The sequence below is a fragment of the Helianthus annuus genome, chromosome 7 (genome assembly GCF_002127325.2).
Source record: "Helianthus annuus cultivar XRQ/B chromosome 7, HanXRQr2.0-SUNRISE, whole genome shotgun sequence".
NCBI lineage: Eukaryota > Viridiplantae > Streptophyta > Magnoliopsida > Asterales > Asteraceae > Helianthus > Helianthus annuus.
In genome coordinates, this window is record NC_035439.2 from 86487977 (window position 1) to 86514073 (window position 26097).

Sequence of the window (26097 nt, forward strand, 5' to 3'; positions counted from 1 at the left end):
TAATATACCATATGAGCTCACGGCATTAGAAATGAAAATGGATCACAACCATTGAATTTCTTTTGTTTTTTGTTTCCACCAAGCTCTAGAAATGTCAACAATTTCTGACCATTACAATCAACAATGTCAAAATTAACCACCAACTTTCTCAATTCAATGTAAAATTGTGAACCCAAATTAAGTAACTCAAAACAAGTTACTTGAAAAACCGAAGAAACCTACGTTGCGCTTGTTCACTACCTTAATGTTTGGCGTCTCTTGGAATGTCAAGATCCTTAATGAGATTCAAGAAACGTACGGGGCCGTCGACTCCGACTCCCATTGCATTCAGCCCGTTATCTACATACAACACCGCCCCTGTAATGGCTGAAGCCAATGGCGATGCCAGAAAAGCAGCAGCACTTCCCATTTCCTCTGTTTCAATAAATTAATTTCCATCATTTTAGAACAAAACAATTGGATAGATCCGCTGACATTCATTATATTTGAGTTGCTTAAGGAGATTCACACTGACCTGCTGATAATTCCTTTTGCAGTGGTGCATTCTCTAATGAATAATCAATAATCATATCAATAAAACCGAACGCCTTGGCAGCACGACTTCTTAGTGGTCCTGGTATATTTTTACTAAAATTTAATACAACAATACCAAATTTGTAACATTTAAGTTTTGTTATTATAAACACACACACACACATATGATAATGATTCTAAAATAACATGTTACCATAAAGTTGCTAGCTAGATAAACTTCTACGCACAGCGGCAAAGCCTCCTCATATGCTGATGGGACCCATCACAAGAAAGCATCGACAGTCTTCGCATATATAAACATGCACCCGGATTCAAATTCTAGGTGCATCCTCAGCCACCTCAGCAGGTTGAATGCTTGCAAGACACGATCCTTTACATTTCATATACTTTTGCATAACTCCACATTCTTTAATAAATCCAAATTTACTCGCCAGACATGACTGCCCAACCTATTTACAAACAGAATCAAAGGATTCCCCTTGTTTACCAACCACAACATTAATACCAATTAACTGAACCACTATTTGTGTATTATTCAATCCATAATTTCTTTGCAAAACATACATGCACAACAGACAAACTAACAGGAGCTACATTCAGGATCCAATTCAGCCACACTTTAATGAAGAAAAATATACAGATATATAGAATAGTCTTTTAGAAAGAAGATAAAGATTCGGTATAACGATGGGTGATCGCGTACTTTCTAGAGGCTTGGTCCGGGAAATAACACATCTGCTTAAAACTCTTGCCATGAACATTATACCTTGTCAACGTCCCGTGAATTCTCAGCACGATGAATGTATCTTCTTCTTTTACACCTCTAACCACATCGACGACATCAAAATCATAAGACAAACGAGTCATCTCCGGAAAAGCACCCCAGATACACCCTCACCACCAACACCTCCAGCATCACCACCACCTTCACCCACGTTTTCAACAACCCCTTCTCCTCTTTTCTTCTTGACCTCAAGATCATCACGGGGAGGAGTCAAGCCAACCATCACTGACGGAGGGGAAGCAGGGGGCGTGATCTGGGAAATATCCACCACCCGAGGTTTCTTGCCAGTCTTGACCGCTGTCACGAAACAAGAATTAAAAACAACTCGAAGACAAACGAAGGAAATATAAAGCTAAAAGCCAATTACCAGCAGGAGGAGCAGACGCAGCATACATCTCCTCCAAAAGATTCCCACGACCCCCACTAAAGACACCCAGATCAATCTCAGATTCGGAAGGCGCGAGAGGAGCATCCTTATGAAGTTTAGCTTTTTTGGAAGCAAGAAGAGCAGCGGACTGCTCATCAAGCTTGCGCTTATGATCCTCAAGGGCTTTCTTCCTCATGTGCTCAGTCAAGGTAGCACCGTCATCCGCATCTGAATCTCGAATTTTCTCACCAACCCCTAGGCCATGCAACGTGTTAGAGACAACCACATAATCTAGACAAAGAAGAGTAGAGGGTTGCTTACGAGAAGAACCAGCAGCTTTGCCCTCCGCCTTTTCCCTTTTACTCCCAGATCTATCCGTCCTCGCCTTTTTCCTTGTCTCCAACTGAGATGAAAGATCAACAGGCTCCTCCGCACCAGCAGCATCATCAACAATCTCGTGCACAGGTTCTGCCGCAACACCCGGTGCAGTACCTGCACGCGCGCAACGAGTGGTTAGACCTTCAAGGGTTTGGTCAGAACTCCCACTTGAAAGAACAACGACTTCCTCTCGACCCGAGTCGACAGGGTCATTCCCAACATCTTCACCTAACACATCGTTGGCATATCTACTCAGGCTTTCATCAGATGGGTGCAAGAAACAACCCCGGATTTGGTCTAACCATGTGGGTTTCCCATCCTCTTGAATAGCTTCAACCATGGCACCCGCTGACCTCGGGTCCAAAACATTTATCAAGCTATAACCAACTGCAAAAAGACAAGAAGATAAGCTAACACACAAAAGCACAACAAACACAAGGAAGAATAATTCAAAAGTAACTTATGAAAGTAACACACATTTGCCCTGATAACTGTAAACATGTTGACCCAGAGGATTCTTTGGCACCCACAGCAAACTCATCCCGGCACCAACCAAAGCCATCTCCTCCAACTAAGAAATGGCAGTCGCTTTGTGGGTTATCTTTTTGTACCAATCCTGTGCAGCATAATCTCCCATCACATCGACCTTCGGAATCCCCTGGCTCACCTGCCGATAAGGCATATCTATCGGAATCACACCACGACGGATGTAGAAGAATTTCTGCTTCTAGTCGTGCAGGCTCTTTAACGGCACGGAACACACCGGAGCAACACCGGTCCGTGCTTGGAATGAATAAAAACCACTGGCATAGGTAACACTATAGAACACGTTGAACATCTCAAACGTAGGCTTAATATGGTAAGCCCTACAGACATACTCAAAATGAGTAATGCGTGGAAGCCCAATAGGATTAATCTGTGAAATATGCAATCCATAACCCCTCAAGACGGCGGCAGTAAATTTCGTAATCGGTAGTCTAAAACTCCCTTCTCGAAAAAATGCAGCATATAGAGTGATATAACCCGGAGGAGCGTCCAGGGCAGTAGAACCAGGAGGAGGATACTGGGCTCCCCACTCCGGGCGAAAAGCCATCTCTTGAACAATATTGTTGAACTCCTCCTCTTTCCACCCAATAACCGCCTGATCAGGACCAGGAGGAGCTCTCCCCTTATACTTCCTTTTCCTTTGGGAAGGATTTGTACCAGACATGATGTAAATAAAGAAAAGTCGGAGATAAGAACTCAAGAAAACTATTGAAACAAAGGAGAATGAAGGGAGAAGATAGAAGAAAAGAACTTCGAATTTGAAAAAGTGGAGAGAAAAGAAGTAACCGCCTCCTATTTATACCCATCGCATTTAATGCGATGGGTAGTGGACCGTCAAAGCACAGGAAAAGCAAGCAATAAGAGAGTGCCATGTCAGAAGAGAGAGAAGACGTCACCTCTTTTTTCGGGAAGCATGGGCAACAGAGCCTGCTGACATGACAAAAGTAACTGAAAAAGCAACTGTTCACCTCCGATAAGACAGGGACGTCAGGCAGTCACACCAAACACTTCCCCAAGGCCACCAAACTTCCATCAGAAGGAAACAGCAAAGTGCCAAGACCCACGCGCCATGCGTCCACTTGGCTCATTTTTTCCAAGACCCATGCGCCGTGCGTCCACTTGGCTCATTTTATTAACAAAGTGCCAAGACCCACGCGTCACGCGTCCACTTGGCTCATTTTTGCCAAGACCCATGCGTCGTGCGTCCACTTGGCTCATTTTTTTAACAAAGTGCCAAGACCCATCCGCCATGCGTCCACTTGACTCATTTTTTATCAAGACCCATGCGCCGTGCGTCCACTTGGCTCATTTTCTTGCCAAGACCCATGCGTCGCACGTCCACTTGGCTCATTTTTTATAAAGTGCCAAGACCCATGCGCCGTGCGTCCACTTGGCACATTCTTCCATAAAGTGCCAAGACCCACGCGCCATGCGTCCACTTGGTTCATTTTTTATAAAGTGCCACGACCCGTGCGCGGCGCGTCAGATTGGTTCAAATTTTTTCTTTCAGATCATCAAACTCCACGCGCCACAAAAATCCACTACTCTAATAAGTCCAGAATCCCTCCTAGACGATCAACTCAACTAGAAGGCACACTGGACTGGGGGGACTTGAAGAGGTATGGTCCCAATTCCCTGCCTACATGGCAGGGACCACACCACTTTTGAGCACACAAGGCGTCCACATCAGCGGAGCAATCCAGAAGCTTCTAGAAACTTCTAGAATATCCGCAGGTGGCACCAAAGATGCTCTACCAGACATAAAGGACAACACGTGTCACCACTCGCAGGACGCCACATAGGCCTGCGGCAAATCAGGGAGCAGAGCTGACAACACCGGTACGAGGTCTCCAGCGTGGGCAAATGAAAGAACGCCACGTGTACCACTACACCTGCCGTGACAGAGAAGACCAAGAGGATATTCCCCTTGGTCGGACAGCTGGCGCGCGCCCACAACTGGCACAGCTGCTCCTTCCTTCTTCACCCTCCGGCTATAAATAGGACCCTTCACCATTTAGGTTCATGATCTTTACTCTCCATATATTCACGCTATACACACACTGTTTATTCCTCTCAGAACAGTACTTATTCTCACGCCGGAGCCTGGTTAAGAGGGAAATCCCCTTTCTCCCCCTCTTAACGAGACTGGCGGTGGTTACTGTTTTGCAGGTTTTGAGCTATTATCACGAGTAAGGAAAGAGGTTGAACCCATAAACGAATTAACCCTATCGGTTAACCTTGTGTTAATCGGTGTTTCATCACACCCTGAATGATCGCCCAACATCTCATACACGTTCAGGTGTAAACCGGTTTCATCAGAATCAACAAGCACTGTTAAATGTAAATGACCTCTAGATTCCCCAAAGTACATTGTCACCGTTTGAAATACAGTCATCTCCACTGGTAAGGGCAACGTTTGCAACTGTTCGGCGTCGATTTTAAAGTACAAGTGATTGCGATAAGAGGGAGCCTAGTGAATAGCTCCATTACAGTCAACTCCCATATCGAAAACAGGGCAATCCGTACGGAAAGTTACAGGACAAATCTTCCATTCCCCAGTATCAGATGAGTAGATTTGAATCTGAAACAACTCCACATCATCATCAGACTCTAAAGAACAAATACAAACAAGTTTGTAGTGAACACAATCTGTTCGATGAAATGCCAGACCCATAAAACGGATCGTTTTACGGACTTCATAACCTCCGGGGAGACGCGGGACGATTGCAAATTGTTTAGTGGTGGGATTAAACACATAATACTTACGAGCATCTATGCTCCCTCGATAGGTACGGCAAAGGAGTAATCCATTACAAGATTGAACAATTCTGATACCGTGAGGATCGGGGTAGAAATCGAGACTACGAAAAAGGGGAGTGGTTGGGTTTGCAACATCATACGGAACATATATATTGTCAGTAGTAAAAAAACCAGGAGATTTTGAAAGAGTATCATACCTTTGGGTGAAATGTCTGTGACGCAAGAGCAAACGCCAGTGTTTGGAAACAGATTTGAATTGAAGGATGGAGGTGACAGGGAGCCGGAGAAGGATCTCGGTTAAAAGGTCATCGTTGGAACCAATCAATGATCCAGAATGAGTTGGTTGATGATCAGAATCCTCCATAGAAACTCCGATTCAAGAGGGTTGGAGAAATGTGTGCTGAGAGTTGTTGATTTTGGCTAGGGTTTTCATGACGTTCCAGGGATTGAAGGGATTGAACTGGAGAAATGTGTACCCATAGGCTCGTTTGTTTATCGAGCCAGAGCTCGAGCCTCGCATGTGAAGCTCGTTAGGCTTGTCGAACCTTATCGAGCCTTAGTGTAAACGAGCCGAGCTTATTTTAACTTGTTTACAAGTCAATCTCGAACCTAAAAATAATCGAGCTCGGGCTCGGCTCGGCTCGTTTGCACCCCTAGTTATTACATGGGTTCAGATCCGGATACGGTTATTTATACTGAAATCCATACCCTATTTGTACGGTATACCTTACCAGTAGGGTCATTTTCAGGTACTGCTCCGAGTTTTTGTTTTCCGAGTACGGTTCAGATTCCGGTTTTTTCATGCACCTCTACCAATTAACATTTTAACACCAAAACTAACCAAAAGCTACAAAAAAAAGCTACCAATTAACATTTTAACACCAAAACTAGACCTGGCCAACGGGTCGGTTTGGGTCGGGTCATGGGTCATAATGGATTCGGGTCAAAACGGGTTCGGGTCAAAACAGGTCAATTAAAAAGGGGTTGTTTTGGTTCAGGTCATGGGTCGACTCGCTTTGACCTGAAAATAACAAGATGGAATTTCAAGTGATCCATTGTGACTCATTTAGTTAAAATATCTTACACAAACCAACCCATATAATTTTAAAAGCAACCCAAACTGAGTCAGGCTTTGGGTCAAGATTGCCCCCTCTAGTAAATCTCTATACTAATAAAATCTCAAAAAAAAAAAAAGGAAAAAAGGAAAACCATAAAATCGGGTATTGCTTCAAATCAGTTCGGGTATGGAACCGGTTTTGAAGAGGGAAGTGATCGATTAGTTTACGGTTCTGCCATTTTGACCTGTTTTGGTAGGGCATAACCGGGTTAGAACCGGTTTTTAATCATATGATATTGAAACAATGAATAACCGACTGGTAAGGTTATACCCGTTCACTTCCTAGCAATACCCACCTCAATTTTTACCGGGCTTTCAATATGGAAGATGGATTGAAATCATTTCATGTCGTCTTAAATCACATTTAACAACTCTAAATCAATTGTCACACACATATCTGGTACTTATATAACCTTGGAACCTAATATTTGCATACATTGTTTTAATCTTGAACTGTCAAACTCAATTTGCTAAATCCGCAAACATTTTTTAAGTATCAAAACTAAAATTACAAAAAGGTAAAACTACTATGACAAATAATCTGATTATTCACAATTTTAACATATCCATACACCTGAACTTAAACCTATAAAATTTAAAAGATACAAAAGAAATGTGTGACAAAATCAAGTTTGCATCTGCGTTTATATCTTAAGAATACGGAAAACAAAGTTAAAAACACAAACTTAAATGCGTCAAAAGATATAACCCTCACGCTATTTAAGCCCACGTTATTCTTTAGGCTACAACCATTGGTGACCAAAACCTTGGTTGGTTGACCAAAAAGTGAAAAAAAAAAAAATCAATTAAAACTCACAACCAAGTTGTGGTGTACTTTAGTTGATGATTTTTTTATTATTTTAAAAATGTCATATGTTAGCTAGTGAATGGTTCTTTTATAATTATGTTTTCTATTTTTATTTTATAACAATTAATTTTAGCTAAAACATGATTTTCTTTAATAATTTTTTAATATTTAATTATTAAAAAAAATCTGAAAACACATTGTTGTTTAACTTTTTTTTGTAAACATAGTGATATAATTTTTATCAAAAACCGAGTTCCTTCAAAAAAAATATTTTTTTAATTAATTTTTTATAAAAAATGCATATATCGGTTTCAAATGAAAATATTAATTGTAATTATTTTTAACACATTTATGGATAAATAATAAGCATAAAAATATATATTTAATAAAAAATGTTTTAAAGGTTGGGTTGTGAATGTGGGTAAGTTAGGTTGTGTAGGTGGAAGAGAGAGAAATTAGTTTTTTATTAAAAGGTTGGGTTGGAGAAGGTTGTGGATGAAGATAGCCTTATGCATCTACATGGGTTGGAGTTCGGATTCTCCAACAGGACCAAACCGGACGGGTATCGAAAACCATAAGGATGTAATACCGAAGACCAGATTAGAAATACCCCAATCGGGCAAACCAAAAATTGTTAACGCTCATCTTTATACATCAAATAGATTTGAGAATGTGAAATGGAGTGACCAGGGCGGGTCGAGTTGGGCCAGGACCAAAACTGTTAGAACAACCATTTTCAAGCAGTTCATTCAAGTTCCCAAAAATCATTCAACCATACTCGACCAAATATGAAACAACACTGGACCAGACAATCAAGAAACTTATATTCCTTAGGAACCTTATTCCTACAAACTTATGAACCTTATCAAGAAACCATATCTAAATTATGAACTTAGACTAAAGGGTATGGGGGCCGGCTGAGGCCCGGCTAGGACCGGCGCCGGTCCCCCACACCGCCCCCCAGGGGCTCGGCTCGGCACAACCGGCACCCCACAGCCGGGGTAGCCGGTCCTCCCTCCTCCTTCTCTCACATATACCTATACATACATACATATATATACACAAAGGGGTTCATCCCCCACCCCCCTAGGTCCATCCTCTCGAAGCCACTCCTACGTGGCGCCGACGTGGTGGCCCATCCCCTTGGGGATGAGGCTCTCCATACCCCTTAGTCTTACAGAACTCGATCGCACGCAGATGAAGATGATGATGGATGGTGGTGCTTGTTCAAGGTTTCTAACCAAAATTTCACAAACTGATTAAAGGAAAGACAATAACGGCTCAAATGACACAACAAGGCAAGAAAAGAATAGAGCAGAAACTACAAACCAGTGCACACTAGCGGTGTATGACATCACAAGAAGTAAAACCTTGACAAATCAGAATTGTAACCAACTAACCATGCAGATGGTCGGTCAGTCTTGAAACATCAGCACTAGAAGCATATAATGTTGAAAAAAACATTTTAAACCATAAATATATCGTATAATTAGTAAGAAAGCATTGGCTGCACAAGAAGCTAATTATTTGATATAACTGCTTTAATTATTAGTCCTTTAATACTTTTCTAAAACCGCCCATATCAAGCAAAACTCACTTTGGTCAATACACATTTAGACCAAAGCAAACTGGTACTTTCTAAATTGACCCGTTAAAGCCGTTACCCAACCAACTTGCTCGTTTTGCAGGCTAAGCAAAAACCATAAAATAAGACCCAAAGATAAAGAAACTGCACAATAAGTAATAAGGCAAAATCTCTCCATGTATATACTATATAGTCAAGACATCATAGTCATAATTCAAAACCATCACTACATATATGTAAATATCACAAGTAGAATACTCATGAAAGGTTAACTGCAATTTGTTCAGATTTATCAGTTTTACTAATCACTTCCAAACCTTAGTCTTAACAGATAAGACTCTTAAATCCAATGCATCAGAAAATCTTCATATCCGCAACCTTTGACTGGGTTCTTCTTCTTGGATAAGAAGTCACTAAAACCATTCAAGTTTGGTAATGGAGTAAGAGACTTTTTTGCATAAAGCCAAGTTCATTTGCAGTGGCCCTATTTCTTCCTCACTATTATTCTCAGAGTAGATAGATTTGGAGCTTCAATATCTATTATCTCAAGTGGAGTGTCATATTTAATTCTAACTTTCTGAAGATTTTGACGGCCATAAACACAAACTCTTTTGAAACCACTACAATTGTCAATATCAAGTACTTGTTGATAGTTGAAAGACAAAGAAGTTGCAAAAGCATATCTCTGTTGCATCTGGCCACCCATGTGGTGTTGCAACTGGCGTTGGGGAGCCAACTTTTCTTCCTAAATTTATTCACCAAAATACTTCAACCATAAAACAAACAAACAAAAAGGCAGTAAGAAACACTCAGAAACATTACCTATAAGACACATTTCGAATTTGAGTCGCTTCGGTTTTCGTTTAGATCCAAAAAATTCAGAAACTGAATAAACCAATCCAAACCGATGAACACCCCAAGATGTTATCACAGACCCGTTTGACTTTTCTCTAAATGCAAAGAAAATAATATGACACAATACATACCTGTAACAATAGCATTGCACAAACCCCACTCTTGCATGGTAGTTTTTAAGATTATGAGCATCTAAAAACCATGGCAACGTCTAACAAAAACCACATGTTAGGATAAATAGTAGAATCAGATTAAGGGGCTGTTTGTTTGCCTCTTAATGAGGCTGTTAGGTGTTGTTTGTTTTTTCAGAGGTAAAACCGCCTGCAGTCTGCGGACCACATCTGCAGACATATGTAGTTGAAGAGGTGGATCAAACCTCTGCAGTCTGCAAGAAGAACTGTTTGTTTTTTAACTTCTGCAAGCTGCTGAAATAAACTAAAATATAAATAAACTGATTTTATTTAACTTAAAAGAGTTTTTTAACGTTCAAACATAAATAATAGTTATACAATACTAATTAATATTCATAAAAAGACAATAACATTTTTCTAAATCATTGAATCCATGCTTTGCATTAACTGCTCAGCAATCTCATCTTGTAACTGAGTCATATATTCCAGATCCGAGGCAGTACCATGTGCTTCAACCTGGTCTTCATAAGCATCAACGTGCACATAGTCAGACAGATTCACGAGACATACGTAAAAGTTCAATGCATTGTTTGGGATTTCCTGACAATAACTCTAACGTGTATTTCTGTCCCGTCATACCCGAATCACTGTCTCGCATTCGTTTTAAACCTCTTCCAAAAAAACGGACATACAAGTACATAAGAATAACGAAAAGTAATTTCTTATTATAATCCATTATGATCCTGTTTTAACAATTATAAACAACCAAAAGCATAAGCATAAAATGTCTTTAACATAAACCAAAATCATACAATGTCAAACATAAACCAAAAGCATACAATGTCAAACATAAACCAAAAGCAATCAATGTCTCAAACATAAACCTAAGGGTTTGTTTGGTATGGGGTAATAGAATAGATGAGAGAATGGAATGGACGAGGTAATGGAATGGACAACGGAATGAAATGGATCATTTCATTCCCTTGTGATGTTTGGTTACTCATATGTGAATAGAATGAATTATTACTTTGTACAATTTGATAAACAAAAAAAGATGAATTAACGAAACACAACCGTATTAAAAACGACAAAAATATAATTGACTTAATAATAATAATAATAATAATATATTAATGATAAAAAATTAGTAATAGATTTTTCATATATATTAATATTAGTATGAATATTAATAAATATAAATATAATACAAATAAAAGTATAAGTATAATAATAATAATAATAATAATAATAATAATAATAATAATAATAATAATAACAACAACATATTTCTTTCCATTCCTTGAGGGAATGGAAAAAAAACACCTACATACCAAGGAATGGAAATTATTATATTAGGAAGGAGTTACATTCCCTTGGAATGCTTCATTCCATTACCACATGATAACCAAACATGTTTATTTTCATTCCATCAGAATGATCCATTCCATTCCACCTTCCATTCCTTCATACCAAACGCTACCTAATAGTTGTGTTAAGCAGATAAGGTTCTTCACTACTTTATTAGGCCTAAACTTTTAGCCGTCATCTCGATCCACCCTCTTAAGACCTCGGGAATTTCTGGCAATGTCATCCACGCCTCTCTCATGTCGGAGGACACTCCAAAATATGAAAAGCAGCTAAGAATATAGTATCTACCGGATCTAACCCAACCAAGTTTAACTTATCAGAACACTCACGAATTGTTGGCCCTTCTTTGCCTTTAATAAAAAACTGTAGAGCCTTCTGCATATCACGTGCTAAATCATCATGGTTAATAGATGGTTTTGAGGTTTTGGCCCTTTTGTTTGGATTAGGCTCAGGAGTAGACTCGAAAGTAGGCTCTGGAGTAGGCTTAAAAGTGCTGGCATCATCTTGTGTGTCATGATAATGGGTGTCCATAATCATAAGTGATTGGACACGATGACAAGAAGATCCAACCCCAGATGTTGTTTGGGTTGAGGTCCACTCGCAATTTCTAATGGCAGCATTACCATCAAACAATTCTGCACAAAGTTTTGGAAAAGGCAATAGAACTGTTTTCAATGATGCAGCCTTCGGATGCCCCTAAACCCAAAGTAAAAAAAGTGTTATAAATTTCTGTTTGTAGGATTATGTTTAAAAATTATATAAATGAACATACCTTCTTAAATTCTTCCCATTCCTCGTTCGTTAAGGTAAACGTATTTGTTTAAGCGTTGTATATGTTGCCGGTTTTGTTTTTCAAATACACCCAACCTACGTATTTGGCTTTAAGATTATCATATGCATTCTTCATTTGTTTTTTAGTCAAATCCAAGCCAAACTTTTCCTTAAGAACTTGTCTTAAATTATTCCACGAGTCTTTATGCAAACTCAATCCTTTTCTATCCACCGTGTTTATCTTTTCAATGCAAGTCTCTAATAAGCATTTTAGATGCTCATTTGACCATTGTTGTTTCTCTTCCATTTCTACTAATCAACAAACAAGCTATTAACATACTAGGCGCGAATCATGTCAATCCATAACTCTAATCAATATAGTAGAATGCATAAATCAATTGTATATATTAAACATCAAGTTTTAACCACATACAAGTTTCAAACAAACATTGTCGACATATGAATTTACATCAAGTTTTAACCACATACAAGTTTCAAATAAACACTAGTCGACGTATGAATTTACATCAAGTTTTAACCACATACTAGTCGACATACATCAAGTTTTAACCACATACAAGTTTCAAACAAACAGCACCTTAATTTCAAAGAAACAGCACCTAATTTCAAACAAACAGCACCTTAGTTTCAAACAAAGAGCAGCTAATTTCAAACAAACAGCACGTTAATTTCAAACAAACAGCACCTATACAAAAATCAACAAGCACGAACCTTAAGCTGGAGAAGATGGAGGTATCGGCTGTAGAGAATCGACGGAAGGTGGGGTCGACGGAGGAAGAGAATCGACGGAAGGATGGGGTCGCCGGAGGAAGAGAATCGACGGAAGAGGGGGGGTCGCCGGAGGAAGAGAATCAACGGAAGGTGGGGTCGACAGAGATGTGGGGTGGCGGAGGCGCCAGCTGGATAGAGAAGATGGAGGTGTCGCTGTGGAGAAGAAGGATACTAGGGTTTTGAGATGTGTTTTGAAAGGGCAGAGGTTTAGAAGAGGTTTGAAGATGTAAGGCCAGGTCTGTGCGAGGAAAAGGTTTAGAAGTGGGTTTTTAATGAAATTTCTTCCAAAAAATAAACACGTTGCAAACTCAAACGTCTGCGCGTGGTCTGCGTGGGGGCAGACATAAGATGTTTGGAAGTGCTTTTCACAAAAAACAAACACCCCCTTAATGATTCAGACCTCAGACCTCTTACTGATTCAGTACTTAATGGTTCAGACAGTTTGTTTCGCGAGCAAATGTCTGAATGGTTTAGACATTTGCCTCTGAATGGTTAAGCATTATACCGAGTCTGAATGGTTAAGACCTCTAATCAGAATTGGTCAGACATTTGCCTCTGAACGGTTAAGCATTATACTGACTCTTAATGGTTCAGACCTCTTACTAGTTCAGCACTTAGGGGGTGTTTGTTTTTTTGTGAAAAGCACTTCCAAACCTCTTGTGTCTGCCCCATGCAGACCACACACAGACGTTTGAGTCTGCAACATGTTTGTTTTTTTGGAAGTGATTTCATTAAAAAACCTCTTCTAAACCTCTTCCTCGCACAGACCTGGCATTACATCTTCAAACCTCTTCTCTTTCAAAACACATCTCAAAACCTTAGCATCCTTCTTCTCCACAGCGACACCTCCATCTTCTCCAGCCAGCCGACACCTCCACCTCCTCCGCCACCCCGCATCTCCGTCGACCCCACCTTCCGTCGATTCTCTTCCTCCGGCGACCCCCCTCTTCCGTCGATCCTCTTCCTCCGGCGACCCCATCCTTCCGTCTATTCTCTTCCTTCGGCGACCCCATCCTTCCGTCGATTCTCCACAGACGACACCTCCATCTTCTCCAGCTTAAGGTTCATGTTCTTGTTGATTTTTGTATAGGTGTTGTTTGTTTGAAATTAAGGTCTGTTTGTTTGAAATTAAGTTGATGTTTGTTTGAAATTAAGGTGCTGTTTGTTTGAAATTAGGTGTTGTTTGTTTGAAATTAAGGTGCGGTTTGTTTGAAATTAGGTGCGGTTTGTTTGAAATTAAGGTGTTGTTTCTTTGAAATTATATATATATATGGATCCCATTAAGTGTAATCAACTTTCAAATCAATTATGACCATTGGATTTGGCTGAGATTAAATCTCAGCCCTTTAAACTCATAAAAATAACCGCTATAGTGGCGGTTCAAAGCAGTTTTTTTTACGGTTTTCCTAGGTGGTGGTTAGCTCTACCTTTTACTACCCATGATCTCCACAACTCAAGTCTCCTATATTGGTTGTTATCAGCAGTTACCTTACATGGATCCTTATTTTCCTCCCCACGTACCACTAACTGCTCCTTACAGCAGTTACCTGGACCCCTTATTCTTTATTTATATCAAAGAAATCACTCGCACACATTTTTCAGTCATCTTTCACTCTCACCAGACCACCATGTGCACAAACCTTTCGATGATACCATTGTCGCCTGCAGTTAGAATCGCAATGGATCTTCCCTTTCCTTTCTCCACACCGTCGTTACAGTTGAATAGCAATGGAACGTCCCTTCCCAGATTGTTTTGTTTTTCTTTACCGGCTCCTCGAGTCCTCTCCCCCATTTATCTCTTAACCAGTGAAACTCCATCAACACTCTAACTGCTCACAGATTCAATTTTGAACTTCTGCATAAACCAGGTTTGATTTTGTGGAACTTTTACTTTTTGTTCGAAGCATAAACAAAGTTCGAAGCGCGCACAAACCAGGTTTAATTTTGTTTTTGGAACGATTTTGTTCTACTATTACGATTCTATATTTCTGAACTTTTGATTTTGTTCCACCAGGTTTGGTTTCAGTTTTGGATGTGGCTGATTAAAATTGGATTGTCATTGTATACAGACAGTTTGTAGAACTTCTCTATGGTTATTCTTATTGATTTGCTCTGCTCATTTTTGTGTTGTGTTTAGTTGCAAAATCCAATTACTTTCTCTCACTAATTAAAGTTTTCTTATTTACAGGTCTTCTGGTGCATTCTCAAATCCCATTCTCTATGTTCTCAAATCCCATTCTCTATGTTCCTGTTTAGTTTCTTTTACGTTGTGTAAATTTGATAATTGAATTTTATAGGTGGAAATTAATGAAGCATGGAGGGTTAAAGCTAAATTCAAGTATTTAAACAGGGGTCGGGATTTAATCATAAAATTTTGTGATTTAGGAACATGAAAGGTTTATATATATTCTATTCTTCCCAGATAGTGTAACCTCCATTTGGGAAGATCCTGCCCTTGAAATCAAGTAGTTTTGTGATCGGATTCGTGACATAGCTTTTATGACGTGTTATTTCTATATTAATTCACGTAATACGATAGAGAAACTATACGGAAAAGGCTTGTGGTGTGGTACTTCTCCGGCGAGGGGAAACACGCGGCGGCGTATATGTGTTCGTATTCCACCTTTCATCCCTTATCATTATCATTTTTATGTTATTTGTTCATTTTTACGGTTTGAATTTGGTAATTATGGGGCATGTTAACGGATTACCTTTCAATAGATACACATGGCTGACAACTCATAATCCATTTGCGGTTCGGGTACAAAATCACCCACCGGGTCCTCGATTCTGGCCAGGCTAATCAGGAAGATTATGTTGCATTACAACTGAAGGTATATCAAAACTTATGTTTCAAGTTTTTTTAATTATTATTAAATTAATGATTAATATCTAAGACCATCAGTCACTACTAGCAAAAATTTAATTTTCAATTTGTTAATGATTTATGTGTCCATATGTAACACAATTAATTTTCGTTGGGAAAAAATTTAGCACAGTTAATGGGTCAATAAGTTTCTTGATTCACCCACATTTCTTTTTGTTTTCCTTTTTTTGGTTTTTTTAATAATTTATTTATGAAAACAGTTAAGTGGTTGGGACATACGGGGATTACCATGTGTTCTTAAACTTTTTTTTCCTTATGTTTTTAGCATGAATATTGACCTAATGTAGGAAGTTCATTATGTAGCATTTATAACAGAAGAGCATGAGGTAACCTGATGGGGCTGTGGATTAATCCTTATATCTTTCACCTTATACACCCATTTTGAAATGTGGTTGGTGTGGAGCCACAACTAATTCAATATTACTTATCAAAACTACTTGGATTCTTTGGTAATTCTTACTCTCATTGTGTTTTGCCTTTAACAATATAAACATCATCTTCATGTAACAACTTTAACTAGGTTCATGTATATATCACAATATTTTGGATGATTATAGTTGAATTTTGAATGCTATCTTGATTATTAAGTTCATATAATGGTATGGGTCTTATGTAGTCCTAGCTAAAAGGGCAGGTCGGGTCACGGGTTGGAACGGTTTGGTATAAAACATGGGATTTGAACGATTCATAAGAGTTTCAAGGTGATGGTCTTTGTTATGGTAATTAAATAGTTATTACAAAGACACAATAATATACGAGTGAAATAACGAGAAACATGTTATGTTGTTGCTGCAGATATTTGTGCAACTCCTATTTTTGACGAGAAGTATGTTATGCAAAGCTCCTTGTCAAGGACACTAAGGTACCTTAATTTGATTTGTTGTGCTAAAATTTAGATTTGAATGTTTGATATACATATATTTTACATAAATAGAAGTACTCGGGTTGGGTTGGGTAATGGGTTTATACGAGTCAAGTCAGATAATGGTTTACAGCGCGTAGATAATAGTTAAAATTGGTTGGGTTGGGTATGGGACAAAACCAGTTTGGTTGGGCCAGTTTACATCATGGCCACAGTAGATCTATCAAAACATGAAAATTCTTTAATATCCATAAATAAAACTCATTGGTTGACTAGGTGCTGCAAGTTTTAAATAATATGTTAAACATATTTTCTTGTGAGTTTTGGTTAACATAAATGAAGACCCAATCTGCTGGTGGTATATGGTAAGTACTAAGTTGCTTATTTTTATGATTTTTGTTTGCATATAAATTTATAGCCTAAATGTGCATATCTATCTTTTTTTTCTTCTTAATATCGTACATGTGTAACAACTTCAGGTGGTTGTTGATAATGCGGACTAGACAACAAGTCAACAACATGGAACGGGTGCAAGACCAAAGGGGAAGATCCAATATCCGAAAAAATTTAAGTTGTAAACCATGTTTGAATGTTATTAAACATTTCGCACATGTTGGTCGTACTTTACTATGTTTTGCCTACCATTTGTTTTGCATCAAAATGACACTATTTCATGTTTTAGTACTCTATCAGGTTTACTTTCTATAGTTTTGTGGTTTAAATTGTTGACGTTTGTTTTTCTTTTATAAATTAAAGAATGGTGCTTTTGTTTGTCAAATACGCTTAATATAGATTAGCTTTGTTTGTCACGTTCATATAATTTTGTATAATATGACTCTTGTCTATTTCTTTGTGTTCATTGGGTCACTCATGTTAATATATACTACGTTAACGTCACCCGCCCACCGGGCAGGTATTAAACTAGTTAGGTGTTGTTTCTTTGAAATTAAGGTGCTGTTTGTTTGAAACTTGTATGTGGTTAAAACTTGATGTAAATTCATATGTCGACTAGTAAATTCATATGTCGACTAGTAAATTCATATGTCGACTAGTATGTGGTTAAAACTTGTAGTGGTTAAAACCATAGTTATTAAAAGCGTTAAGCGCACTCAAGGCGCATAGGCCTCGCCTGGGGCCTAGGCGCAAGGCGCAAAAAAAACGCGGGCCTCAGAAAAAAAAAGCGTACAACAAAAAAAACATAAAATATTTTTATATAATAGAAAATTAATACTATTCTTCAAATAAAATAAACTAAAGCTACTATATAACATTTAATATCGTCTATTTAGTACCAAAAGCTAAAAAAATGCTAGTTTATTAGTTTAGAAAAGTAGTTTCGTTAGATAAAAGTAGAAATCTAGCTAGAATCTTGCAAGAATTTATAGAATTTGGCCGAAAACTCTCAAGAATCTAGGAATTTCGCCAGAACCTGCGCATGAACCATCACTTGGAGAATTAGAGCGCAATTGCCTTGGCTTGAGGCGCAATTGCCTCGCCTTGCTAGGAAATTGGGCCTAGGCGCAAGAGGCGATGGCTTTTAACAACTATGGTTAAAACTTGATGTAAATTCATATGTCGACTAGTGTTTGTTTGAAACTTGTATGTGGTTAAAACTTGATGTTTGTTTGAAACTTGTATGTGGTTAAAACTTGTATGTGGTTAAAACTTGATGTAAATTCATATGTCGACTAATGTTTGTTTGAAACTTGTATGTGGTTAAAACTTGATGTTTAATATATACAATTGATTTATGCATTCTACTATATTGATTAAAGTTATGGATTGACATGATTCGCGCCTAGTATGTTAATAGCTTGTTTGTTGATTAGTAGAAATGGGAGAGAAACAACAATGGTCAAATGAGCATCTAAAATGCTTATTAGACACTTGCATTGAAGAGATAAACACGGTGGGTAGAAAAGGATTGAGTTTGCATAAAGACTAGTGGAATAATTTAGGAAAAGTTCTTAAGGAAAAGTTTGGCTTGGATTTGACTCAAACAAGTGAAGAATGCATATGATAATCTTAAAGCCAAATACGTAGGTTGGGTGTATTTGAAAAACAAAACAGGCAACATATACAACGCTCAGACAAATACTTTTACCTTAACGAACGAGGAATGGGAAGAATTTAAGAAGGTATGTTCATTTATATAATTTTTAAACATAATACTAAAAACAAAAATTTACAACACTTTTTTTTACTTTGGGTTTAGGGGCATCCGAAGGCCGCATCATTGAAAACAGTTCCATTGCCTTTTTCAGAACTTTGTGCAGAATTGTTTGATGGTAATACTGCCACTGGAAATTGCAAGTGGACCTCAACCCAAACAACATCCGGGGTTGGATCTTCTTGTCATCGTGTCCAATCACTTATGATTATGGACACCCATTATCATGACACACAAGATGATGCCGGCACTTCTGAGCCTACTCCAGAGCCTACTTTTGAGCCTACTCCTGAGCCTAATCCAAACAAAAGGGCCAAGACCTCAAAACCATCTATTAACCATGATGATTTAGCACGTGATATGTAGAAGTCTCTACAGTTTTTGATTAAAGACAAAGAAGGGCCAACAGTTCGTGAGTGTTCTAATAAGTTAAACTTGGTTGGGTTAGACCCGGTAGATCCTATATTCTTAGCTGCTTTTCATATTTTTGGAGTGTCCACCGACATGAGAGAGGCGTGGATGGCATTGCCAGAAATTCCCGAGGTCTTAAGAGGGTGGATCAGGATGATGGCTAAAAGTTTAGTCCTAATAAAGTAGTGAAGAACCTTATCTGCTTAACACGACTATTAGGTTTATGTTTGAGACATTGATTGTTTTTGGTTTATGTTTGACATTGTATGCTTTTGGTTTATGTTTGACATTGTATGATTTTGGTTTATGTTAAAGACATTTTATGCTTACGCTTTTGGTTGTTTATAATTGTTAAAACAGGATCATAATGGATTATAATACGAAATTACTTCTCGTTATTCTTATGTACTTCTATGTCCGGTTTTTTTGGAAGAGAGGTTTAAAACGAATGCAAGACAATGATTCGGGTGTGACGGGACATAAATACACGTTAGAGTTATTGACAGGAAATCCCAAACTATGCACTGAACTTCTACGTAAGTCTCGTGAATCATTTGTCCGACTATGTGCACGTTGATGCTTATGAAGACCAGGTTGAAGCACATGGTACTGCATCGGATCGGGAATATATGACTCAGTTACGAGATGAGATTGCTGAGCAGTTAATGCAAAGCATGGATTCAATGATTTAGAAAAATGTTATTGTCTTTTTATGAGTATTATTTAAGTATTGTATAAGTATTATTTATGTTTGAATGTTAAAAAACTCTTTTAAGTTAAATAAAATCAGTTTATTTATATTTCAGTTTATTTCAGCAACTTGCAGAAGTTAAAAAACAGTCTTCTTCTTGCAGACTGCAGAGGTTTGGTCCACCTCTTCAGCTACATATGTCTGCAAATGTGGTCCGCAGACTGCAGACGTTTTACCTCTGAAAAAACAAAGAGCACCTTAACGGTTCAGACCTCTTACTGGTTCAGCACTTAATCATTCAGAAGTTGCCAAACAGCCCCTAAATATAATAATAAGAAAAGTCCAGTAAAATTAAACGCCTTGGTTGGATTTGTTCAAGTACCCAACTAAGCAAATTGAAGGTTCCACTTTCGTTCTTGCTTTCACATTATTAGAAAGAGATTACGATGTTACGGTGATAAAATATATATTGTAAAAGAGTCATGAGTTATGTTTTAAGAGTAGGATATAACTGAGAAATAATAATTTATGGTACGTAGATCATAATATAATGTGATCTAAGTATAAAAAAGGTAATTTAAATCAAAACATATACAGAGGCATCATAACTTATACACATAACAATTAGAAATAACAATACTTACAATCTGCAGGATGCCACCGAAATTGCAAACTACAATTCAACAAACAATTGGATATAAAATCCATAGCCAAATAATGCATTAGCAAAGAAAAAAAAAACCCAATCGAAGTATATCGTATTGAAATTGCGGGGCACACAAATTGAAAAAAGAATAAGTTCATTTTTTGTTACCTGCTATGTTAAAAGTTCCAACTGGATCCTAACAGTTTTCAATAACCTGCAAACTATCCTTCCTAATAATGAAAGTGAGTTTACGAAGATATGCGGTTTTTTTTTGTAACAGGTTACATTCAAATTTTAACAACTAAAAGAGTATGATAAATAAGCATGGTAAGTGGTAAACCAATAAAAACCATCAAAAGTTGAGATGCAAATATTCTACCATACTCTACCACCAAAAACCATGAAGTAGTCGGTAAACTACAGTCTATAGCCGACTATCATGACCTAAACCGAATGATTATTGTGTTACGGGAAGTAGATAAAACAGAGCACAGTAAAGGTGACATTTTTGAAGTATATATTATTCAATCGTTTAACAAAAATAAAAGTATCCAACAAGTTAGAACCGAAATCAGTCAATTATTAACTATACATAAAATATAAATAAAGACATTACATCTGGAAAAAAAAAAAGATGCAAACATATCTATCAAACATGATAAACAACAATCACCTAACTTCATCAAACATTCACTAATAGTATGTTACCAATTACTAATCATATGAACAAACAGAGCTTCAGCTATACATGATCAAATCATGACAAAATCGAAGTCTAAATGTTTAGAACTTTAGATTATAGCATAAACAAACTGAAACAAATCATTAAAATCGAATCAATAATCAAACTCATTCACAAATCATACTTATTTTAAGATTATACTTACTTTTCATATCATTTAAAACCTATTTTAAGATTGTTTCTTGAAAATATTTGGTATGACGATACTTAATCCATTTGAAGTTCTCTTTTTAGCTAGAGTTGTATAAAACTGGGTTTTATATAAAAAACCGGTTTCGTTTCCAGCCAACGAGTCACTAACCGGGTATTGGTTGGAAAATGTTCGGGTATAGAACCGGTTTTGAAGAGTGAAGTGATCGGTTCGTTTCCGGTTCCAGTTTGTTTCCGGTTTTTGACCGGTTCAGGTAGGGTATGACTAGGTTGTAACCGATTTCTAATCATAGGATATGGAAACAATGAATAACCAGCTAATAGGGCAGGGTATAGAACCGGTTATTCCATAACCGGTTGCTAGCAATACCCACGTGTGCTTTTACAGGGCTTTCACAGGTTAAAATCAATTCATGTCGTCTTAACAATTCCAATTCACACTGAACTACTTAAATATCGATTGTCACACATACCTAGTACTTGTATAAACTTGGAACCTAAAATTACAAAATCAAGTCTGCATCCTCATATGCACACTTGAAATCATTAAAAAAATCAAATTTCAGACCTTTTAAGTTTGATAGATTTTGTTATATCTTTTACTTTTCTAAATCTAACGCTATTTAAGCCTTCGCTATTTTATGCATTTACATGGGTTGGAGTTCAGCTTATGCAACAGGACCAGAACGACTGGTAGAAACCAACCCCATGGCAGTTGGCCATACCAAAAACTGAATTGTTAAAGCCTATGTTTATAGATCAAGTGGATTTATAAATCTAAAACAGAGTGGACGGGTCGGGTAGGGCCCTGACCAAAACAGTTGGAACAACCATATTCAACCAAATGTGAAACAACACTAGACCACATAATTAAGAAACTTAGTTCCAAATGAACCTTAATACCTACAAACTTATGAACCTTATCAATAAACCATATTTTAATTATGAACAACTTGGAGAACTCGACTGCAGATGAAGATGATGGTGCTTGTTTCAACAGCTAATAGAGCTTGGGATAGGGTTCTTTTTTAACTTATTTGATTATTATTATTATTAATATTACTACTACTATTGTTATTATTTGATACAATATAACTTGAGTAACCATATGACAGACTGATTATATACTAAAAGGTTTTAATCTTAGATGATAAGTGTTTTAGGTCAAGCCAACCTTTCTCAACCGGTACAAAAAAAAAAGGTTACATTTTGACCCGAATGGCCAGACCTGTTATTTTGCTACCTCCTCTAGTTCAAGTTTTCTTACCAAAATTCACAAACTGGTACATGGAAAGGCTCAAATGTGTATAACTTCACAAAAAGTAATACCTTTGACAAATTAAACTTGTAACCATGCAAATGGCCAATCTTGAAACATCAGCACTTATAGCATGTAATGTTGAAAGAACATTTTAAACAGATAACAACAACAACCACCATACCCAGTAAATCCCACAAATAGCAAAGCTACTCATAGGGTCTGGGGAGGGTGGGAATGTGGGATGTAGACAGACCTTGCCTCTATCCCTAGGGATAGAGAGGCTGCTTCCAGGAGAGACCCTCGGCTCCAAAACGAACAGCAAACCAACACATCAAGTCCAAGAATATAGAAAAATAGAATATAGAAAAAAGAAGTCACCTATACCAAGAAAGTGATCAGAGTGACACAGTATAATGTAAATCATGTATAATAGCATACAACATCATTCGGGCATATACACAAGAAGTCAATCGCCGGTAAAGTCACTTAAAAGAATAAGAAAACCTACTTCCCTAAAATACACCTATAACCTTACTGCAATATCCTCTAGAAGTCCTTAACCCTAATCCTACGCCTCCACGAAGTCCTATCTTGGACCATGTCCTCAGAAAGATGCAACTCTAGTAATGATGGTGGTGGTGGTAGTGATTTACCTGGCCAAGGAATCACCATTAATGTCAGTTATTCAATGTGAAATGGTTTAGTATTAATCTTCTGTGGCGGTTGTAATATGTTTCTTTCTGTAGTCTGGTACATTCATACATTGCTGACTTTTTTTGTTAGGCGTTAATGATTCTATTAGTGCTGACTTTTACGTATCTTATGTACAATTATTATTTTAGTTATTTTTTCTAAATGGTCCGTTTCAAGATAGTTTCTTAGTTAACTTGTAAAGATCGTCACCCAACGGTCCCAACCTACCTGCTTGTTTTGCCAAGCTTAGCAGAAAACCATAAAATAAGGCCCAATATATGTAATATGAACAATCACTAATGAAGAAGGAGCTCCCCATGTATATGTTGGTAAAAGAGAACACAATCGAATGCAAAAATAACTCACAGATTATCAAAAGCTTTCTGATTTATTGACTGAAGAAAACTGCATACAAAATAGCAAAGATAGACAGGCCTATGAACAAACGGAAACTTGAAAAACTAAATAATAGCCTACCCTAACAAATAGCTAAGGAACCGGACTCAAATCGAATTAACGTTTCAAATAAACTTAAAACAAAAAAGCTTCTGATCTTGACCCAATTCAGCAGACCCATGCACATGCATCATCTGCCACTTGAGTTTGAATTATCAATAACAGTATATAGTCATGATTCAAAAACCATCACTGCATAAAATTAGCTCATTAAAAAGTGTACCTTCTTCCTTGATGAGGCTAATTGCTAGTCCTTCACGAGGTGATGCGATTGACAATGACTTCAAGTCCATCAAATGCTTTTGAGCTTCCGAAGAGGAAGGCGACACGATCTGAATTTTGGTATGGCCTTGATCGTCTTGTTCAAGCAGCTTCTTGTATGTAAACTGAAGAAATATAACAGATAGAAAGAAGGATAATAATATCTTTACATAACTGTGGTGTAATGTTGAAGTGCAATGAATGTGAAAAACAGATCATCAAATAATAAGTCTCACCTTGACAACATCACTTTGTTCCTCAAAAGGAACAGATGATCTTAAAGTTAGAGATTGAGGACGACAACACCAAAGTACAGCCTCCACAAAAGCAACATGGGCTGATAATTCTTCATTCGCGTCTAGTTTTAGCTCAACATGCTCCAGTTCATAAGGTGGCAATTCAATCGCCTTTAGCCTCTCTAAAAGAATGATCAAAGAAACGAGCCTGACTATGTTTAGCTTGAATATACAAGTTCAAAACTTTGAACCCATTTTTCTTGTCCAAAAATAGCCTCAACTTCAGGAACCAAAGAGCATCTGTACCATCGTCGGGATAACATTGCATACATGCTTTCAAATGGGTTGAACGCCTTACCATAGGCCATAATGAACCATAATTACAAGGGTAACCAAACAAAGCCAAATTCGGGGTATTGAACTCAATTTCTTCTAAATCACACACTGAATGTAACATGAATGTCCTCAAGGAATGACTTGACAGCTTGACGTTCTTGCATTTATAATTAATAGCCAAATACAAATTTTCAACGAAGGGGAAGTTGGATACGAAGTTGGTAAAACCATTCGAGTCTGGTAAAAGATGCCCAAAGTAAGACACTGTTGTTAGTTTTTTGCATGAAGCCAAGTTCATTTGCGGTGCCCCTATTCCATCCCAATTAATTATCGTCAGACTAGATAGATTTGGAGCTTCAATATCTATTCTCTCAACTGCAGTGTTACACTGAATATAAACACTTTGAAGATTTTGATGCCCATAAACACAAACTCTTTTCAAACCACTACAACTGTCAATCTCAAATTCTTGAAGAAGAGGGCAACTAGTGGTAAGATGCTTGATCACTTCATCATCTATCGGAACACTTACAAGACTCAACTTAATCAAAGACTTAAACCTGACAGCATCAAGCATCAAGGAAGAAGGCAACTCACAGCCTAAAATGACCAAAGTCTTTAACACCGAAACCGATAGGAGTATGTTAGGCAAACGGTACTTTGAGTTAGTAATATAAATCGCCAACTCCCTCACGCCATTCTTAAGAACTTTTTCAAGGCATCTATTAACAATATCTAATTCCGCATGCTCTCGGACAGTTGCAACGAGGAAGAGCCTGTTTGCAATGAGATTTTGATGACAGAATCTAGAGGTGGTATACTCAACATACTTGAAAAAACTTTCTCGAGTTATAAAATAACGGATATTGAAATATAAACAGGGGAAAGAAGCGGATAGGTGAAACCAGGACTTGGACAATACACTCATTCGAACAAGCTCTGCAGGAGTATTCTTAAGAAAGGAGAGTATGTGATGGACAATAGATTCAGGAAGGTGTGAAATCCGATCCATCTCTCCAATTCCAGTAGCAGCTAGGGTTTCCAACAAAACTGAAAGAACAAGTATAAAATTCTCTGAATATAGAGACAATGATAATGAAACTATAATTCATAACAGTGTGGTGCTCTATGTGGCATTTTATCAAACATGTGGTGTGCAAAGACCAAAATTAACAATCCTAGAGACATTATCGAAAGTGTATAGCATAAATCCATATTCAAAATACATCATCAGATTGGAAATAATTAAAGAAACCTTTTTCTAGTTAAAGAAGCAGAGTGTAAACGAAAGGTCTCAAGGAATAATAAGAAACCAACATGAAAACCAAACGAAATTGAAATTGAAAGCATAATACAAAGCGTGAAACCAAACGATTGACCAGATTGACATTTTAGGGAGATTAGAGTACCCCCTTTGTCGTCTTGCAGAAGATGATTGATCTCTACAAAACGGGAAAACCCTTTTTTTCACTTTGAAAATATGATGTCTTAGCGTGTTT

The 26097-nt window shown here is 37.6% G+C and overlaps 2 protein-coding genes across 9 annotated transcripts; both read right to left on the reverse strand.

Moving 5' to 3' along the window:
* LOC110894575 (enoyl-[acyl-carrier-protein] reductase [NADH], chloroplastic) lies at positions 1–26097 on the reverse strand. 8 transcript variants are annotated; one of them, XM_035975643.1, is made up of 4 exons: positions 24263–26001; positions 23989–24151; positions 515–613; positions 1–414 (listed from the first exon to the last, which is right to left on the reverse strand). In XM_035975643.1, exons 2-4 carry the CDS (start codon positions 24056–24058, stop codon positions 242–244), a joined length of 342 nt encoding a protein of 113 aa, XP_035831536.1. In that variant the 5' UTR covers positions 24059–24151; positions 24263–26001; the 3' UTR covers positions 1–241. The 8 variants fall into 7 exon arrangements, 1 of the variants encoding a protein (XP_035831536.1); XR_004863378.1 differs by lacking the exons at positions 1–414; positions 515–613 and adding an exon at positions 23813–23905 and having other exon boundaries at positions 24263–25648; positions 25854–26051; XR_004863380.1 differs by lacking the exons at positions 1–414; positions 515–613 and adding an exon at positions 23028–23269.
* On the reverse strand, positions 4877–5806 carry LOC110896561 (F-box protein At5g07610-like). Its single transcript, XM_022143834.2, has one exon. It carries the CDS (start codon positions 5731–5733, stop codon positions 5080–5082), a length of 654 nt encoding a protein of 217 aa, XP_021999526.1. The 5' UTR covers positions 5734–5806; the 3' UTR covers positions 4877–5079.

Coding starts and splice junctions, on each gene's coding strand:
- LOC110896561 (XM_022143834.2), bottom strand. CDS start 5,733: ATGGAGGATTCTGATCATCAACCAACTCATTCTGGATCATTGATTGGT.
- LOC110894575 (XM_035975643.1), bottom strand. CDS start 24,058: ATGGACTTGAAGTCATTGTCAATCGCATCACCTCGTGAAGGACTAGCA. Junction 614..23,988: donor TAGCCTCATCAAGGAAGAAG/GTACACTTTTTA, acceptor AAAATATACCAG/GACCACTAAGAAGTCGTGCT. Junction 415..514: donor GCAAAAGGAATTATCAGCAG/GTCAGTGTGAAT, acceptor TTATTGAAACAG/AGGAAATGGGAAGTGCTGCT.